This window comes from Chaetodon trifascialis, chromosome 15 (genome assembly GCF_039877785.1).
Source record: "Chaetodon trifascialis isolate fChaTrf1 chromosome 15, fChaTrf1.hap1, whole genome shotgun sequence".
NCBI classification, from domain to species: domain Eukaryota; kingdom Metazoa; phylum Chordata; class Actinopteri; order Chaetodontiformes; family Chaetodontidae; genus Chaetodon; species Chaetodon trifascialis.
In genome coordinates, this window is record NC_092070.1 from 13703774 (window position 1) to 13723942 (window position 20169).

The 20169-nt window shown below is 43.2% G+C and overlaps 3 protein-coding genes across 3 annotated transcripts; all 3 read right to left on the bottom strand.

The window, feature by feature from the left end:
- Positions 1–6299: 6299 nt before the first annotated feature.
- Positions 6300–8829, bottom strand: pvalb8 (parvalbumin 8). Its single transcript, XM_070981036.1, has 5 exons — positions 8677–8829; positions 8110–8177; positions 7416–7548; positions 6828–6937; positions 6300–6359 (listed from the first exon to the last, which is right to left on the bottom strand). The coding sequence occupies exons 2-5, from the start codon at positions 8168–8170 to the stop codon at positions 6334–6336; spliced, it is 330 nt and encodes a 109-aa protein (XP_070837137.1). The 5' UTR covers positions 8171–8177; positions 8677–8829; the 3' UTR covers positions 6300–6333.
- A 3215-nt stretch (positions 8830–12044) lies between these two features.
- On the bottom strand, positions 12045–14292 carry LOC139343198 (parvalbumin beta-like). Its single transcript, XM_070980690.1, has 5 exons — positions 13948–14292; positions 13252–13319; positions 13015–13147; positions 12433–12542; positions 12045–12334 (listed from the first exon to the last, which is right to left on the bottom strand). The coding sequence occupies exons 2-5, from the start codon at positions 13310–13312 to the stop codon at positions 12309–12311; spliced, it is 330 nt and encodes a 109-aa protein (XP_070836791.1). The 5' UTR covers positions 13313–13319; positions 13948–14292; the 3' UTR covers positions 12045–12308.
- A 1641-nt stretch (positions 14293–15933) lies between these two features.
- On the bottom strand, positions 15934–18210 carry LOC139342914 (parvalbumin beta-like). The gene is made up of 5 exons (XM_070980214.1): positions 18149–18210; positions 17173–17241; positions 16791–16923; positions 16291–16400; positions 15934–16045 (listed from the first exon to the last, which is right to left on the bottom strand). The coding sequence occupies exons 2-5, from the start codon at positions 17231–17233 to the stop codon at positions 16020–16022; spliced, it is 330 nt and encodes a 109-aa protein (XP_070836315.1). The 5' UTR covers positions 17234–17241; positions 18149–18210; the 3' UTR covers positions 15934–16019.
- Positions 18211–20169: the final 1959 nt, after the last annotated feature.

Consider the following 20169-nt stretch of genomic DNA (forward strand, 5'->3'; position numbering starts at 1 on the left):
GCCTGGTGTATGAATTGTGCTATACGAATAAATTTGCCTTTGCCTTTGAAACTTCAAAATGTTACATTGAGTCAAGCAGGAATTCTTGGTTGTCCACAGTGTGCTATAAAATGAGCTCAGCATTTTCTAATAATTTATAAAAATCACTGTGACATGATTTTAGAAATTGTTTATACATATTATGTATATACATACACACACATACAACACACACACACACACACACACACACACACACACACACACACACACACACACACACACACACACATTTATTTATCTATGTATATAGGAACTTGTATGCATTGCAGCCAAATCAGTACCCCTCGCCTCACCCCTCCTCTTCCAAGCATTTAGGAGAACCTACAGTGGCTGATAAAAACATGAAAAACATGAAAGGCGCTCTCTAAAGCCAGTGTTTGCCTGGGTTATTGTAGAAGCATGGTGGTGTGACATGGCGCTCTCTGTGGAAGAGGACCTGCTCCCTCTCTTCATATAAAGGAGATTCCAAGGTAACAAAAACACATTTCTTGTTTTCAGGTGATTGTACACTGTAATGAAAACATGAATTTGAACATTATATTTCATATCTGAAAATAGATCCCCTCAATCCTACACACTGGTCCTTTTTACATTTATTCCACACATACATTGCCATAGTCCACTATGACAGTTAGGCTGCAGTGGAGTTTAGTACCCTGTGAGTCATTCGTCTGTCTGCTTTTTGTTTTCTTGTGTCTCGCGTGACATCAACGTCTCCGTGATCTCTTGTGGTCAAATAGATAAACATAGTATTTCAGATCTGAGTGCTTCATGTCTCCAGCAGTCGACCTGTTGACACTGATCAAAATCAATTAGTTCAGTCTGGCTTTTGACTCAGTCAAACTTGGCTACACAATCCTTTCCAGGAAGCAATTGAAGAGGCCGTGACTTGTCCTGATACCTGGCTCTCCTTTGACATGCCCCCTCGCAGTCACCGTCTTCTCTGTCACCTTTCTGTCAGAGGAATCGGCTTAGTACTGTTTCACGCTCCTCTCCTCTTCAGCTACAAGAGACGCGGCAAGAGAGGTTTAATGAAAATGCACAATTGAGTTTGCCGTTCCGACAGCTTGTTAACCCTGAATAATTCACTGTTTGCTGTAGTCTGGCAAGAGAGAGGGAAGGAGGAAAGTGGGTGGCGCCGGGGCCAACCTGGCAGCTCCGCTGAGGTAACAGTCGGATCTGATGGCCAGACTAAGACCTGAGCGAGAAACTGAGACTACAGAGGGACTGAAACCTGACAGTTCACAGTAGTTCTTTAAATCATGTAGGAACAAGGTACATGGAGTACATGCTGTAGGTAGCATGGATGTAGGATGGGGGGGTGACACAGGGCTTCTCGGTTCTATCATACTCAGATACAGTCTTACAGGGTCACTGACATAGATGAACAGTGTGCAAGCTGATAGCTGGCAATGAATACTTTGCTTACAGTTGTGCCTTAAAGGGAAATCATTGGGAAATATAATATAATATAATATAATATAATATAATATAATATAATATAATATAATATAATATAATATAATATAATATAATATAATATATATTGAAGACTGATCACGTGGAACATTCAGTCTGTGGGTGTGCTGGGCTAGGGTGATACTAAAGGCCTATTTCAATATTTATTTGCACAGCCATAGAGCAATTAATGCTATATGTTTAATATAACCCACAAAAAATAGGTACTATTAAAATGTGAAAAGGTATATAAGTTGATGGAATGCCAATGAGTGCAAAAGTAAAATATGACAGTATGCTTAAAGGTGTTTATGGACCCAACTCCACCTAGACACAAGCATTCTTTAGTTGTCCTCCTCATCCAGACATTTTGCCTTCATTATTCAGCAAGTTAAAGTAAGTTTGTCCTGGATGACTCTCGCCATCTTATCTGATAGTGCCTTCTCATTTGGAAAAGTCTCCAAAGTACCTGTCTACATCTCCACGACAGCCATTACTCAGTCTGAGGGTGAGTCAGCTCATGTCACAGCTGCTCAGGGGTTTAAGCCGGGTGTGGCCTTTAGTTCAAATTGCAAACTTGCTTTAGACTAGTTAACAGACACAACACACTATATATACAAAACCTATCAATTAGCAGATATGTAAACAATAGACTTAAGCCAGGGGGGAAATAGATTCAGAGAAATCACCTTCCATTAACGCCCTGTGTGTATCAGGAGCAGCCATTGATACGTGCATGGCCTATCATTCATTAATGAAGGGAAGCTGCACGCAGACATCATAAGTAGAGGCTCAGGACTAATGCTTGTTGGGGAACAGTGGCAGCGCTGTCATCCCCTGCATTATGGATAGAGTTCCTGCACAGAGCTCACAAAGCCCATTCAGTCATCCTAACACGAGAGTTAAATCTTTTACGACGTTCCTCCCTGTTCAGACTATCAGGTAGCAACATCTCCGATACGTTCAGGCTCCAAAACACAGGGAATGAGTCAAAATATGATCACTGTCTCTCATAGCGGACACTGGACATACGACGTGGACATCCAGGCGCTTCGGCCTCCCATTACCTCGTTTGCTTGAGCACCTCAAGTTTGTTATCAGTTGAAGATGGGGTGCACATTAAAGTTTCACACAGACTTAATCAGTAAGGTGAGCCTGACACTCCTTTCTTGATATGAGTTTTTGGTGACAATGAAGCGAGGGCATCAATTATTGAAGTACCAAGCAGACAAGCAGGCTCGGCCTATGTGGCCATCCTAAAGCGGCTATCCAGACGCATTGCGTGGTTCTTTAGTCACACAGAATGTTTTGCGATAAAAGTTTAAGTTCAGTAAAGTTACGCTTGTTTGTTTACTCTGTCCCTTTGTTTGTTACTTAATGCTGCATCCTAACATTTCAAGGCGACTACTGCTGCAACTACTATTACCACTACCGCTGTTACTCTGACCTGTAGTACTGAATTCAGCCCTGCTAACGTTTCCATGTTATTTTTGTAATCTAGCTATTTATTACTTTAATTCTTAGAATACAAAATTACACCCTCAATGGTCATGTATAGCATATTTAAAAGATAATTACATAAATCCTAATAATAATTCATTTATTTCTAATGACATGACCCCTTCTTATTAACTCATATCATATTTTAAAACAAAATTAAAAGTAACTCTGCTTTAAACGTGTATGTTAGATCTAAATAGCTGTTTTAGCTCTTGTCAGATGACAGAGATATCTTTAAAGGACAGTATTGTTAAAGAATATTACAACATGGTCCATCTTACGTCTTGCAGCTCTGTTGCTGATGTCATTTTTCTCATATTAACATCCCATCAGGACCGTTAGACATTATTGGCCTGTCGGATCTGCGATCTCCCAGACAGAAACAGAGTGCCAGTCTCTGTCTCTGCCTCTCTGCCCTTGAGTCCAGGTAATCTGCTTGTCACATTATCCTGTACTGCTGTCCCACAGCAGCACATCCAGCAGTCAGTGTCGACCTGTTGGCTCACATTTCCTTCCTGTTTACCACTCGCCTCTCCTGACCCGCAGGGGTCACGGCTCCATTGTGTGTCCCCTGGCTTGTGTTTCCTAATGGCTTCCCCAACCTTGTCCCGTTGTCAGCTGTGTACCCCCCTACTCCCACCCCCCAACTCCCATTCTCTCCCCTCCACCCCATGTCTGCAGAGGACCAGAGGCTGACAACAGCAGATATTGATACATGATGACCTAATAAGTGCCCTGTGTCTCTGTGCAAGCTCAGTCTTTTGGTCTTGATAGATGTTTTGTCTGTAAATCCATTTGATTAACATGCTCTAAAATACAGTGCACATTTTCATGTATATGCACAATTTTAAAAAAGATAAACCTTTACTGATCCCTAGCAGGGAAATTCAGTTCTTACTACAGCAAAAAGGACAGTAATAAGTACAGATAAATAAATGTACAAGAAAGTACTACTCACTACTCTACTCTACTTAGAGTACTAGAGCACTAACATAAGAATAGAGAATGAAATATAAACTGTTCAAGAGCGTTTGAAGATAAAAATGATAAGGTAAAGTGACAGCGGTGTGGTTAATAGGAGCAGAGTCAGCAAGTCCATGCAGCAGACTAATGTATGATATGATTAAGTAATGCTGCTTAGTGTTTGTCTTATTAATATAGAGATGTTATATACATATGAAGCAAAAATCATCGTAATTAAACAACCATGTCCCCAATAAAGTTTTCTTTAATTAAAATGACAACATTAAACCCCTCTTACATGCATGTATGCCTGATGTTTGTTTAAGCATACTTTTAAAGATTTCAACCTATTATTTCTTCAGTGCTTTTTGGTCAAATTCAACCTGAGACTTACCCTTGAACACACCACAATCTATTTAGACTGTACACATAAAAATGTCTGCTCTGAAGGTTGCAGTACCTGGCAGGGTCTCTCGAAGTCTTCGCTCATACTGACATATAATAGTAATAATAATTGTAACTTGGAGGATCTCGAAAGCTTGTTTCACTCCACTGACTGCTTGATCTTATGTATTTCACTGTGAATGCCTCTGGCTTTAATGTCATTATTGCACTTTGATTACACAACACTCAGTCATTTACGCTTAATGATTTATGGATTTGTCTTCCATGGAGGCAAATAAATGATTTTGACTGATATATACCTGTGATAAATTAGCTTTGCTTCATCACATTTCCAACACTTTATAGTGACAGTGAAATTTATGCTATGACAAGATACACACCCAGCTGAAGAAGAAACACTCTTTAAACCTCTTACATTATCACAGCTCGCCACCTGAATCAAGCAGCAATAGATACGACTACACATCCTACACTTGTGACCACGACCCAATGCTAATACCAGGGTATGTCCCATTGCTCTGAGGAGCAGGTGTCTGCTGTAATAGTCAGCTTCTCCCTGTAATATGCAGGTAATTGAACTGACACTAAGGTGGAGAACGACTGGAACAACGTGTGGGACTCTATACTTTGGCGCCTCTAGTGGGTGGGTGAATAGTGAGGTAGTTGTTAATTTTAATCCCATGAATCCTCTAAGTGCAGTGAAAGAAAACACTGTGTGCTATTTAAAGTCTGTTGGAGAAGGAATGCAGCATTGGGGGATGGTCAGTCTTCTGTCTGAAAATGTGGGTGTGCATAAGAAAATGAATCTTCTTTAATATATCCTGAGCAAGTCCTCCTGGCTGTCAAGGAGACCTGGCAAAGAACGTGAGGCGAGCGCTCTCAGATATTGCATTCTGCAGAGTTTGCACCTCTGCACCACACACATGCTCACGCACTCACACCGATGCATATATTAACAGCAATCCTGATGTGCGTGCCTTTCTGCCTGTTTGCATGCATGGGCGTCTGTGTCTGAGCTCATATTTGATTTTTGCAAATGCATTGGGTTTTGTGTGTATGCATATGGGTGTATGAGCGAGTGAGTGTGTCTGTGTGTGTGTGCGCGTGTGTGCGGTTTGTTGCCCCAGGCCGAGCAGCACCAAGGTTCAGCTGGGTTTATTTACTAAGCTGAGGTCAGGTGTCACTCGATCCAGCCGTGGTGACACTCAGGTGGTCATCAAGGTCACCAACACTGCTTTTTCCCTGCGCTAGCTCTATGACTGTATAAACTCTCTCTCTCTCTCTCTCTCTCTCTCTCTCTCTCTCTCTCTCTCTCTCACACACACACACACACACACACACACACACCTGTACTGTATAAGCTTTGTGTTTTCAAGACATACCTCGCCTTTCATATCTGACACTGTGTGTTAGATAAGTGAAGATTTAAAAACTCCACAGAACTATGGAGCAAATGACTTGTACATGGGCACGTCTGGATCAGTTTGTGTGTGTATGGATTCTCACTTCCTATGGGTTAATTAGACCATCTTGTTCAAATTAAATATTTCCCAACACCCCCCTTTTTTTCTTTTTTTCTCAGGCCACCCAGCGTCATCTTAAACCAGATGTAGAAGACCAACAGAAGCATACAAAGGTGTACACTTGAATAGAAATTATGAAAAGGGCCACAGTTTTGGGGTTTTATTATTTTATTTTCTCATTAATTTGGTAAATTGTACATTTATTTGGGAAATACAACATTATGATCTGTCTAAAACATATGAAAAAGAAGCAAAAAAAAAAAAAAAACTAACTAAAAACATGATGAGGATGTGTGTCTGTGAACCAGAGTGAGTCTTGCAAAATAAAAAGAATCAAAAGGTTCTTCTAACCAGATGGAAACTGACTACAACTAAGAGAGCCTTTGGAGCAGTGGAATGGGGAGGGGGGTCAGATTGAGTTGGAGAGGTGGAGTCCAGCTGTTTAGGACAAGACCATGGCCTGGAACTCTGTGGAGACAAAGAAACAGCATTAGTAAGATGTGACACCTGATTGTTAAGCTCAATCCAATCCAACACCTGCCTCAACATAACTCTAAAATATGAAGACATGAAACCCATAGAAAGAAGGAGAACTAGCACTGAGATGCTAGATTTCACTTCTACTGTTATGCTCTCAAGTTAACAGCATGCCGCTGACACGATTTGTCCAATAAATTAATTCACAAATCTAAAATTACTAATGGTCTGTTTCAGCGTTGTGCAGGTGTCGGCTGCTACTGTAGGACAGTGTGCAGGGATGAGGAGGTGCTAACTGTGACAGCTGCTTGTCTTACTTCAGCACTGGAATATATACTGCCATCTCTTTCTGGCATTACTTACAGACCCAGAGCAACCACACTATTGTAGGAATAAAACAAATTCAGCCCATCTGCATTTTAATTGAGAATATGAAAAAATAGGTGTGGATCCTCTCACCGTCTGCTCCAATCCGGCCATCGCTGTCATCATCAGCAGCACACAGGAAACCCTTGGTCTCCTTGTCTGTCAGGACGCGAGCCCCAACAGAAAACCTCTGGAGGAAAAACCTGACATACACAGATCCACAGGCAGAAGTTAAAGTTGGAGGTATAGTAACAACTGGACAACAATGCAATATCCACAAAGACAGAAGTTGGGAACTAACACTAAGGTCCAGTTAAGACAAAACTTACAAAAGAACCCTTGACATGTGTACAGGTAATGTGATGTATATCTAAGTAAAACAGGTAGTTTGAAAAACCTAATTTAAGTTGATTAAGTCACATGTAATGTCAAGTTATCAGGTGTTGTTGCAGCCAGAAAACACAACTTCTAGTCAGCAAGCAGTCTGGGTGATTAATATCAGTGACAATGCCATGATGGTTGGGTAGCCACCTCAATGCACCCATTCTCATGGAACAGCATCATGAAAACTGAACTGAAATGTGATGATTTCCCAAGAAAGACGCATGATCTCTCTCTGAGTTTCAGGGACCAGTGAATACAACCACAACTCTGCAGCCTGGGAGCCACCTGCTCACTCACTTGAGCTCTTCCTCCTCAATAAACCCGCTGCCATCGTTGTCTAGGATCCCAAAAACCTTCTTCACATCCTGGGGGCTCTTCTGGGTGAGGCCACACATCTGGAAAAACTTCTTGGGGCAGAAGGAGTCTGGTACTGCAGGAGGAGAGTGTGGAAGTGAGGAACAGCAGCAGGTACAGTTCAATGAGTCCAATCTAGTTCTTCACTAGACTAGAATTAAAGCAGATTCCCTGTAATATCAGCAAATCCTCAGACAATTAGTGTCAGCTTAAATTGCGGAGGCAAGACGACATATGACTGACATAGTGTTATTAAACATGATGTAAGTGGCTTAACCTTCTCACGCCGAGGCGCATAGCATAGAGAAACTATTGATACTGAATGCTCCCTGTGAAAATATTTTACATTTAAGAGGTTTGACAGGCCAATTTTTCTTGATCTTTGACCTCAGTAGGAACTGCGCCCAAGTGAGGCTCCTAATGTCACTTCACAAGCCTTCCCCATGCTGTATTGTACTTAATTTATCCTTCTATGCGTTTATATATCTTTTCATGTCAATATTCTGCAGCGTTCCAGATGTAGAAACAGCCTTATAGTCTGGTGACTGCACCAGCTCCAGTACAAATCACTGTATAGAATTAAAAAAAAAAAAAATTGAATGAAGAGAGCAATAATGATATTGGTGGAAGACGATACCTTGGCAGTCCTTGATAGCACTGTCGATGGCATCAGCGGAAAGGATAGATGAGAGGGACATTTTATTCCTGTAGAAGGAACAACCATGGTGAATTATTAACATATGTAGCCAGGTACAGTAGCATATGCGTCTAACTGATGGAGCGCAAAAGTTGTCCAGGTGATAAACACTGTCAGGAGAGTCTGCAAAAGTGCATCTCAATAAAATCTTATGGAAGCCAGAAAGTAAAAAAATAAAATAAAATAAAATAAAATAAAATAAAATAAAATAAAATAAAATAAAATAAAATAAAAAGCCTACATTTTTCCAGTAGTTTACTCACTCACCCACAGATTTAAACATGATCGAAATATTTTTTACCTTTGGCTTCTGTGACCTTCAACTCTAATAAGACTCTCTTTTTTACGCACGCACTTTCTTCGCCTGGCATCTAACTAGGCAGCCTCTGAAGTGCGCTGAACATGCAGGAGCCAGAGAATCTGCCTCTACAAAGTCTTTTCAAAACAAATTCAAAAGCAGCCTCTTTGCATCAGAGGCAGCCTCCCTGAATCCCCACAGCAACCTACCGTGTTAAGGGGTGATCTCGCCCGGTCGGTGATCCAGCAGAGAAGAGGTAAGGCTATGTGGTGACTGCTGTCTGTCAAGGCGGATTTATATAGGTCTGATTGCAGTGACAATAGGGATTGCTTGAGTTACCTGTCTATGGATCAAATTCTAACTGCCCGCCCCTGATCCAATTTCTCAGCTAACTAATTAATTTACTATTTATAACGCCCAGGGACAGAGAGACCGGACCGTGGACATCTGTAACGCCCTTGTAAATAGCAAATTACGTTAAAAAGCGCGTTCTTCTCTCCATCCGCCACTCCCTCCTGTCATCCCCTCACCCCTCCTCCTCTCACCTCTAGAATTATATAGTACAGTAAATGCAGGGAGGGTGTAATGTAACTGCAATCTCCCTCTCTCTCCTTTTCTCCCTCTCTTGCCCCCCCTACCCTTTCATGCAGATATCCTTTTACAGGCAGCGGTCCCAAAACGAGCACATCTGAGACACCTCCCTCTGCAAATATGCCCTGATCATTACATTTCAGGTGAGTTATGGGAAATAAAATGTCAGCTGACTTTGAACCTTTCGTGTCATATTTGTTGTGGTGGGGCCATGTCGATAGCATTAGCGCGAGCTTATAGAGTCACCTAAGAGGTCAGCTCATGCGTGCTCTTTGTCTGGGGCACCGGCACTGTAGTGCTTCACTTGCCTTGGACATGGAACATGCACTTGCTCAGATTCACAGCATATGGGGTTCAGATTAGCTCCAAAATCTATTAGAACCCCAAAACGGCTCGTCACTGAATGTCAGCTGCCTTGGAGTCCTCTCGCGCTCTCACACTGACAGGGGGACAGTCTCGCGAAATTGCTTTGTCAACTGTGCTGATTAAGAGACCCGAGGTCACCCTCTACTGCCGGTGTCCCGTCCCGCCTCGCCTTGATGGTGATGATGATGATGCATTATGCACAGTGTCCCATACTGACATGCACGAGTTGAATAGAGGTATAGCAGTCAGAGGTCATGCTGAGCGCTGGCTTCATCTCTGCTGGTGTGTGATCATGTGGTCACTTTGTTTCTTCCAGTTTCTGGAAGCTGCACACTGGATTTGTCCAATTTGTCCAGATGCAGAATGGCAGTTTCTGGTTGTCCTTTTCGAGGGCATCTGTGACCGCCAGCGGTCTGACACACCAACAAATTCAGGGGTCATTAAGCGCATTCCTGGGAGAGGGTTCGCTGCAGCAGCACACAGAGGAAGGTTATTCCTCTCCATTATCAGTTGGAGTTGTGGAAATGCAGCATCCAGCAGCAGCCGGAGAGGGGGGGGGGGGGGAGGGGGGGGGGGGGCAGACACACACTGCTAGAAATGTGTAACATGGTCTAATTAATTTCTAATAATCAAACATGACCGAGAGGTTAGATGCTCAACTTTAACAAACTACCCTCGCTGGATTCAGAGCGCCGTATCCAAATTTTCTGCAACCTGACACTCGGGGATATCCTTGAATGTTACCGAAGACAGGGACACAACAGCCCCCGGGCCAGCTTCCTCACATTAGAAGTCAACCACTTCTTGCGCGCACACGTGCGCGTGACTCACGGGCAACTCCCGGCAGGGCTGCCGCTCTTGCACGCGACAGCTGGCGGCCGTGAGCTGCGGGTAAAGTTGGCCCTGCACCAGCGCGGTGTCATGGCATGCGCTAAAGATCCTCTTAAACATTATTTAAAGGCCTGAAGACAGAGGACGAACGTCGATAGAAATCAAACACATTTATGACATTTTCTCTTAGCTGACGTGATTCAATTATTTCTAAAGAAACGCTGCTAAGTCACAAAAGCGGGTGTTTTTGTTATGGATTTTACGCACAGTGGATGTAGCCTTTTGTTTATTTCTCTGGCAGCATCATGTCGTCTTTCATTATTGAGTAAAAGCTTGTATCTCCGGTGGTTTGTCATTGTCAACCTCTCCTAAACCTAATCCCGGTGCCAACTTGTTAATGGGGCCCCTCAATAAGTGATGTCTGCTGTAAGGTTCTCGTGAAGCCGGACTCCTGAGCAGGTAAAGAGAAACTCAATCATCTCCTCAGGACTGTGTGTGAAAAAGAGACTGTGGACACCGGAACGAGAGCAGTGGTGCGACTTTACCCACACCCGGTGCATGATGTCATGCGCCATGCTGATACCTCACAGACTATACTGTTACTGGGCGATCATTTATTCATTTACATTTGCTAATGTTCTTTACGGGCCTGACTCCTGGACGTATAGATCATCCCCTCTCTGTTACTGTTTGTTTTGGGGAATAAAAAATGATTTAACTCAACGATTTCGTCCTGCGTGAGTGTATGATGAGTTTCCCACTGATTTCAAGGAATCAAAATGTCCACGCAGTTGTCGTTTTTATTGCCATGATGATTTACTGTACGTCTGTCTCGTGTCTGTCTGTCCCAGCTTCTCCTGTCAATGGACCTAATGCCATCTAGTGGCTGCATGATGGAGCTGCATGACGCCCGCGCGCACCCTAACCCTTACACATTTCTAGCGGTGTGTGTCTGTCTCTCTCTCTCCACACACACACACACACACCACACACACACACACACACACACACACACACACACACACACACACACACACACACACACACACACAGAGTGAGAGAGAGAGAGAGAGAGAGAGAGAGAGAGAGAGAGAGAGAGAGAGAGAGAGAGACATTACGTAGACCTACATTCATTTCCCGGAGACTTACCCTAAGCATAACCATAACCACTACTTGTCCAACCCTAACTCTTACCATAACCTTAGCCTAACCTTAACCTAAACCTAAACCTTACCTCACCCTATAATTTGATGATTTACATCATGGGGACAAGCATTTTGTCCCCACAAGGAAGGCGAGTCCCCACAATATGACTGTGTAAAGAGATTTATGTATTATGAGTAATACAAGTCCAGAAACACACAATACACCCACTACACATACACACATTTATATTTAGGTGTGTGTGTGTGTGTGTGTGTGTGTGTGTGTGTGTGTGTGTGTGTGTGTGTGTGTGTGTGTGTGTGTGGGTGTGTGTGTGTGTGTGTGTGTGTGTTAGCCCATTTTATATGTATCTAGAGTTTGAGAGAGAGAGAATAACCCCTTACAACACCAGTTTCTACTATGATTACCATTGCTTTCTCCTTTTTTGTCCACTATTTCCTTAATATGTTTTAGTAACACATGTGTATTTATATTTCAGGTATAAGTAAATAAATAAAATTGATAATTTTGATTTTGTAATATTTTGATTTAGAGAGAGTGCGCGTCTCCGCATCGACCTGTTGAGTTTGTAAGATATTGATAAATTAAAAAGAGACAAATCACACAAAGAATAAAAATCCAGTGAGACCGTAGCAAAAGAATATTTATTCTTTTTTTACCGTTCGTTCCTGGAAAGTGCATCATAGATTTTACAGTAAGCAAAATTCATATTTAAGACATGAACACAACCGAGCGACATTCACAATCATCATTTTGGACAGTGTGTTGCATAGGAGGAAACGTCTCTTCAGCAAATGTATAAAAATCATTTATATTCAGATGAAAAGGGGGGAGGTCGACGTGGGCTTTGTTGTTCCATCAGAGCGGGTGTTGTTGGTCAGTTGCCACTTTATGCCTTCACCAAGCTCGCAAACTCTGCGGGGGGACAGAAGAAAACACTCACAGTTAGGAGGCCAAAACCACAGCATGCCGCTGAGCACTCTGCGTGGCAAAGAGCTGATGGCCGTCCTTACCATCAGCGCCGATCTTGCCGTCACCGTCGGTGTCTCCGGCCTTCATGAAAGCCGAGGTCTCGGCGTCGGTCAGTGCGCGTGCACCGGCCTTGAAGTTCTGCAGGAACAGCCTGCGGACAGACGGTGGTGAGTTCACGGACCCCAGCTCCCACTGGCTCAGACACACTTCATATTCAGCATTTAAATGTTACTGATGCAGATGTTATGTGAAGAACAGCATTCACCTTTTATTGGATCATAAATACTTAGAGATATTTTTATGGAGTTAAGTTACTTTCCTTACAGTAAGGGAGGAGGGGGCCGCATATGTTGGCCTTAAACAGGTTGCTAAAGATAGTTTGACCTGTGGCTCCCAAAGTTTACATTCCTTCAGTCCCCACAGCCTGGTAAGCACAATAACCCACTATTCACTGGGATTATAGACAAAAAAAACTAAAACAAACACCCATTGTTTACTGCTGCTGATATCAGAACAAAGGCTTGAATATCTTTTCCATGAACCGCTGTGATGTGTGGATATCTGTTCAGGACAAAGGTCCCCTGGTGTTGCGTTTGATGTGCAGCCACAGGTGTGTGTCTTACTTCAGCTCATCCGCCTCAATGAACCCGCTCTTGTCCTGGTCGATGATGGCGAAGGCCTTCTTGACGTCGTCGGCGGACTTGCCGGCCATACCGCACGCCTTGAAGAACTTCTTGTGGTCGAATGTGCCAGCGTCTGAAATGCATGCAGGCTGTGACTAAAAACTCCATATGAAACGCACATCGATGCTCCAAACAAAAGGCCACACAGGGGGGGCTGTGACTGTGATTTTGTGTCACCTTTGCACGCATCCAGGGCTGCAGCGACCTCAGCATCATTCAGTACACCTGCGAAGGCCATTTTCAATCTGTAGAGAAACCAAATAAAAGCGGTTATTCTGCGGGACTTATTGAGTAAACATCGCTGCAGAGCCGTCTGGGAACATCTCAGAAGCTGTCACATATTGATGACTATATGGATTATGGGTCAACATATTCATATTTATTGTATCTTTTAGAATAAATATCACGAATCGCATTAAATTGGCCTTATCTCAACAGAGCACAACTCCGCCCTTTGCGTAAGTTTGGCCTTTTGCCAAAATCTCCAAACTATTGTTCCAAATGGAATCGAAATAGATTAGACTAGACCCATTTCAGATTTCAATCCACTTCTTTCCAGATCCCATTCGAGAGGCTGAGACTGACACTGCAGCTCTGTAGATGCTAGGAGCTCTGACCAGTAATCCATGTCTTCACGCAGCTGACGCTCCCGCAAAAAACAAAAAAACAAAAAAAAAAAAAAACAAAGTAAAAATAAACACAATTCTTTCTTTAGCTGTCGCAGGCAACTCGAAGTCCACATCAAATGGTTTTTTTTTCTTTCTTTTTTTTTTTTCTTTTATCATTAATGTTTCTCAGAGATGCCGAGCGTGGTGCTGCGGGCTTTTGTCTGCACGGATCCCGGGTCTCTTCGCTCCTTTTACGCAAACTCACCTCTGGTGTCTTTGCTTTGTGGGGTACAGATGATACAAGACAAGACTCGAGTCGACTGCAGTGATCTTCCCGGTGCTCCCGGTGACCTTTTATAGTTCCACTCTATCGGAAATCTGAGGCATAAGATAACTGACACCACCGAGAAGGGGGTGGCGAAAATTCGCCCTGTAGCCAGAGAGTCTATTTTAAGTTTCACAAATGAAGACGCTTAAAAGGTGCGTTTGAAGAAGTCTTTAATGTCCCCCCATCGCTAAGAATAGGCCTGTGCACTGCTGAGGAGGACGAATTGGAAATGCTGCTGGCACCACACAACCGTATTCAGGAGGGTGGATAAGGAGCTTGCATGCGTTAGAGGTGGCGTAAGTGGCGCTAATTAGTTGTTTTCCCCTCTTTTTTGTGTTACATTGTTCATTTGGGAGACTGTTGTATTCATGGTTATTTAATTAAATTTATCTTGCGAGTTTGGATAAAAGAGTCCCTCTGCCGTACTTAGGAGTTAGATAGTGTAGGAATGTACAAAGATAAATTATAATTCACTTTGTGGGAATCATGCGTTTGCTGTGTAACACTGATAGTCCTCACAGCCACAATGAGTATGGCTTTTCTAAGTGCGGTCATTTGCGTTCTGTCGGATCTGGTGTATTAAAATCACAAAGCAGTCATTACTATGCCGCATAGAAGCTACAAATTCCAAATGTTAATCAGTCCCATGTTGACTGGCATATTTAGAAAATGTCTTATCGTTGTCCAAATTAGTCAAAGCGGACTGAGTGATATTTGGAAACTCTCCCCTTCAGTTGCTGATGCCACACAGCCCCTTTTCTTTGCCTGCCCACGTACCATTCATGTTTTTCTAAGAGCTGAAAACGTTTACAAGCTCAAGGTATTATGCTGTTAGGCAGATGTTTCTGTAAGCTCCAGAGTTAAAATAATAGCTGTATTAAGAAATTCTAAGCAATTCATCTTGACTTGATTGTACCATTTCCCCACTTGAAGTGCTGTGAACAGCTTTGACCTGTAGGTGGCAGCACTGGCCCACGGGGTAACGCTGCTGTCAGCGCGCCTCGTCCTGTTTTGACCACCGGTTAGTGGCAACAGGCTCAGGGTGTCATCTGATAGGGTTGAGGGTTGTTATATTGCTCACTGGTAGTTCCCTGAGCATTCATAACTTCCCTTTGATTTGTAACTTGACTTTAATATGACTGATTACCTCTTTAAATTTTATTGTGCGCCAATATTTGTATAGAATATTTCCCAAATAAATATTACATTCTGAAAACTGAATAGATCAATTGAAAAAATTGTTAAGAAACCTTCAGACCACTAAAGATCTGCAGCTATGCACCAGATTCAACCTGCTGAAGGTTGCTGATGCAACCGCGGCTGTTAATAGCCCCCCTGTTGCCACAGCACATCATCTAATTGACTACGCAGCAGTTGGTGGAGAGAAAGACCTTGGAACAGACCAGCTAATTACACTATGTGTGACAGCTATCCATTGCAAACCTCCCTGGATCCAGGAAGCATGTGAGCAAAGCCCCCAGGGCCTTTCCCACTGTGTTTGCCAGCTTGTGGCTTGAGTCCAGCTAAACTCCCCCTCCCATTAACCAATTATCAAAACAAGTGCAGGGCAGGTCAGTTCAATTGCCTCTCAGCACCTCCTGAGTATTCAAAATCCCTGGCAGGTGGAATCTCATCTTGCACCGCCTCTTCCGCAGCATATTGTGTTGACATTGCCACAGCTATGCAAATACAGTGGGTGGTGTGTAATGCATCAGTGCAAAGACGACTGACCTGAAGAAGATGACTTTACAGCAAAAGAGTATTTATTCCTGGTTCTTCACTCTTCCTCAAAAGTGCAGATGGTGTTGTACAGTTTGCACAAGTCATTTTTCAAAACATTTAACACAACTGAATAACATTCACAGTAAAGTATGTGTTCCATGTTGAGAAATAATACGCAGGCAACTCATAAATAAGGTATAAAAAATATTCTTTCAGCTGATGATTACTGAATCTTGCGAGGAGTTTGCAGTTCCATGAAAAGAGGGGGATCTTGGTCAATGGAAAATTTATGCCTTTACAAGGGCAGCAAACTCTGTGAAAACACAATAAAACTGCCATTAGTAGTGAAAAAATGTATTCAGATTCTTATGTCATCACGGTGGTAGGATCTAGACTAACTGGACCCACTCTCTGGCCAGGACTCTGGGTCTGTGCAGGTGCTAGAAGTATGTGAATGGATGCTAAATGATTGCTCTAGAGTCCACTGCTAAAAGGCATCCCAGTGAATCTTGTGTTTCTCTGCTACATTCAAAAATATGCAGGAAGAGGAAGTCTTACCATCGACTCCGATCTTGCCATCACCATCACTGTCACCAGCGGCGAGGAAAGCCTTGGTCTCCTTGTCAGTGAGTGCTCTGGCGGAAGCAGAGAAGTTCTGCAGGAACAGCCTGAAATGAAGCAGCAGGAGTTAACATGATGAACATTTCAGGCTGTATTGATAAGTCTGCTGTAAGTCAATGTGCAGAATGAGTATCCTTCAAGCACTGAGATTTTAAAGCAGAATGTAAGATGGCAACAAGCCTGTCTACAGGGTTGTTGTATATCTAAGCAGGTCATAAAACCTTCAGGCTGCATTAAACATTGCTGTTCTTTGGTTTTTTGGTGCAATAAGTGTGTAGTTTGATTAAAGCCAAGCTAAAACAAAATGTCCAAATGAGGGAAAGAGTAAATGTATCCCTTGTTTTTCTAAAAAGTCAAATGCAGCACAGTGATATTTGATCTGGTGTATGTTTTGGTGCCACCAGAGGCATCAAGTGTGCGTCGCTTGGGGGTCTTACTTCAGCTCCTCCTCCTCAATGAAGCCACTGTTGTCCTGGTCAATGATGGCGAAGGCCTTCTTGACATCCTCTGCGGTCTTGCTGGCCAGACCGCATGTCTTGAAGAACTTCTTGTAATCGAAGGAATCAGCAGCTGGAACACACATGTTAACACCATTAGCGCCGGACCAGCTGCTGGCACTTCAGTGTTGATGTAATGGGATAACTGTGCAGTTTAATCTGGCATGTTTGCACATTCTGAGAGTCCAGCACAGTGATCTCCATTTCTGCTACTTGTTTTTTTGATTAAATCTCCAGTGAAATGTCTTAATATGCAAATAATAATAATGAATAACTGTATGGTTTACTGTGTAGCCTACTAAATGAAGGTAATGAAGCTCACCTGAGCAGCCATCCAGGGCTGCCTTGACATCTGCATCACCGAGGACACCAGCAAAGGCCATTTTTTATTCTTAGAGAGGAGAGAAAACAAGGCTTGTCATTAGTATAAGCATCACAAGTCCGCTACAACAATATCATTGCATTGCAAATATCCGTCTACAGAGCAAACCATTTGAACTTGTGACTTGTTATCTGAGATTTGAGTCTGTGGACCTAAGATACAGGGACTTCAGGGAGGTATTCTGGGTTTAAATCACCACATATCAGACAGATCCTCAGCTGTGTGAGCTAAAGTCATGCATCAGAGTCCAGATATTAACTTCCAAGTATTAAACAAGGCTATTCCTCCTCCTGCTTCACAAGAGAATGAAAGTTCAGGAATGATTAACACTACATTATAAAGCGTCTTAGAAGCGTAAAAAGTCCACTTTCTTTCTTTTGGTCGCCAGTTGAACTAATTAATTGCTTTAATTTGCAAAGGCAAATGTACTGTAGCTATGTATTTATTGTTTTCATAGGCTAGAGAGCTACTCTTTGCCTCCGGATGTCAAACACAGGCCTGCCTGTGTGTATCCCAACTCGTTCTGCTGCTATGGCACTAAACAGGCCTGGGTGATGCTCCCACTGAGAGGCCGAATCTCGTCAACACGACCGCATGTAAACGATGCAGCCGGGGGAAACGCAGTCAAGTCAGACGTTAGCTGTAAACACGCATACTTTTCATCCGGTTAAGAGAGAGCATGTAAAATAGCGCAATTATCATCCAGCAAACGTCGATCCTCAGGAATCAAGTGGCCACATTTTGGCCTCCCTCGCGCACTGACTGAATCGTCCTGCGGTCCCGTGTGGTTGTCGGCTATGTTGGTTCCGTTTCTCCCTACAGTTATAGTCCACGGGGATCTCCTCGTCTGAGTGCCTGTCCTCCTGGTGTGAGAAGCCGCTCAGTTCGGCCTTGGCGGGGTGCAGTTCCAACTCACCTTTGCGCTGCGTTGAGGCGAGTGAAAACCAAGGCGGACTCGAGTGAATGCCAGGAGCCCCTTCCCCTCGCTCTTATATTGCCTTGTGCAACACCATTTACAGAGCTTTGAGTCTCAGTATCAGGTGCCAAGATGCGTGGGTTTCGAAAAAATGTGTCTAGTAGTCTCGACCTATTTTTAGGTGAACAAATGAGGATGCTACCATGTGTGCGGAGGCCTATAGCTAGACGTGTGGAAACCCGAGCAGGCCCGCTGCTCACCGGCTTCACGGGACGTGTTACACTCGTGTGATTTATGGCCAGCATTTAAGATGCGATGTTGTAAATTTCATGTGAGAGTATAAATGAAAATAATGGACGGACTCTGGGCCGCACGGGTCATATCTCCGAGTTTGATATGTGAGAAAAGCTTTGAGCCAAATGGCACATGAACGAGTACCAGGGTGACACGGTCAATTTCACCGCTGATGACTTTCTTAATTAACAGAGGAAATATTTAATTCATGGCCTTAGACGTAATTTATCACTCTGAAAAGATACTGACCTCTCAAATCTTGTGGGCTAAATATACTGCATGTGTTAGGACTGCTTAATTACTGCCCTCAAAAACACACTGCTGTTTATCTCCTTGTGTTAATATTATATATTATTATAGAGACATAGAGATTCCTCTGTAATGGTCTGCTTGTTAGAAACTGTTAATTCTGCCTTCTGTGCTATCATTAAAATGTTCCCATATAGCCCATTCATCCATAGATAGATAGATAGATAGATAGATAGATAGATAGATAGATAGATAGATAGATAGATAGATAGATAGATAGATAGAGTATTTGATTGAATCCCTAAGGGAAATTGCAGTGTTGTAGCAGCTATTCACACATCACAAAACACACATAACTTACACTAAGCTGACATGAGGTAGGTGAGGAAGACATTCTTTTAAAAATATATACACATTTTCATGAAAACTGTTAGATAAAAAAAAACTAGTTCTCAAAGTGCAAATTTAAGTTGAATGTGCAAAGTCTCTCAGAGGTTAAGTATTCTGAATTCATTTTAAATTACTGGAGCCAGGCTTTCCATTCTTGCATCTGACGGTCTGGTGTTGCAACACCACCCTGAGATGGTCTCAGATGATAGCCCAGACATTTGCAGCCTCAGCCATTTGCCTTCCTGACACAGCTTAAGTATAGGCTTCCGTATATCTCCATAGGGATCATCTGTATTTTACGATCAACAGGGAGAACCCGCATGCAGGACACAGAGTCAGAGTCAGAATGAATAAGAAAAGTTTTATTGATGGTCAGGGAGTGAGGGTGGATAGGGGTGAGGATGAAGGCAGAGGGAAGCTGGTGGCTGGCAAAGCGGAGCAGAATGAGGAAAAAGACAGGGATGTGATGAAGCCAGCTGGGGAGCTGATCCAGTACTTGGAGACAGGATGACAGTAAGATGAGCAGGAAAACAGGCAGACATGCAGTGATTCTGTGGCACAGAGAGACAACGTTAGTTCAGCAAAGAAAACAGCACAAGAGCCTGAGCTTGGAATTAATTCAAAGAGGTCTGAGCCATGATCAACCACAACGGCTGAAACAATGATCGTGGCGATGAGTGGATGAGGGTCCACGCTGCTGAGTCGATGAGTTGCAGGTGTGTAGGCAGGAGCCAGACACACACACACACACACACACACACACACACACACACACACACACACACACACACACACACACACACACACACACACTGCTATCCTTGTGAGGACCCCCACTGAAATAATGCATTCCCTGGTCCCTAAACCTGATTCAGACCTAAACCCTGAAAACCAACCAAAAATGTGCTCTCTCTGTTGGCTGAAATCAGAAACGCGCGGGATAAATTGGCACAGCCGTGACTGTGACACAGAGCTCCACATAGACTGGGTCAAGTTTCCAATGATCCCAGCAGCCAAACATGGACAAGACTATGGGGCTTATACCACTGGATCCCTGTCCTTATAGGATGCTGCACAGACCAACCTTT

Bases quoted from the DNA above. Each gene is read 5' to 3' on its own strand.
- pvalb8 (XM_070981036.1), bottom strand. From the start codon at position 8,170: ATGTCCCTCTCATCTATCCTTTCCGCTGATGCCATCGACAGTGCTATC. The intron at 6,938-7,415 runs GTGAGTGAGCAG...TGTGTATGTCAG, and splicing joins ATTGAGGAGGAAGAGCTCAA to GTTTTTCCTCCAGAGGTTTT. The intron at 6,360-6,827 runs GTGAGAGGATCC...TTGTCTCCACAG, and splicing joins TGGCCGGATTGGAGCAGACG to AGTTCCAGGCCATGGTCTTG.
- LOC139342914 (XM_070980214.1), bottom strand. From the start codon at position 17,233: ATGGCCTTTGCTGGTGTCCTCGGTGATGCAGATGTCAAGGCAGCCCTG. The intron at 16,924-17,172 runs GTGAGCTTCATT...TGTGTGTTCCAG, and splicing joins AGCCCTGGATGGCTGCTCAG to CTGCTGATTCCTTCGATTAC. The intron at 16,046-16,290 runs GTAAGACTTCCT...GTGTTTTCACAG, and splicing joins TGGCAAGATCGGAGTCGATG to AGTTTGCTGCCCTTGTAAAG.
- LOC139343198 (XM_070980690.1), bottom strand. From the start codon at position 13,312: ATGGCCTTCGCAGGTGTACTGAATGATGCTGAGGTCGCTGCAGCCCTG. The intron at 12,543-13,014 runs GTAAGACACACA...GTCTGTCCGCAG, and splicing joins ATTGAGGCGGATGAGCTGAA to GCTGTTCCTGCAGAACTTCA. The intron at 12,335-12,432 runs GTAAGGACGGCC...GTCCCCCCGCAG, and splicing joins CGGCAAGATCGGCGCTGATG to AGTTTGCGAGCTTGGTGAAG.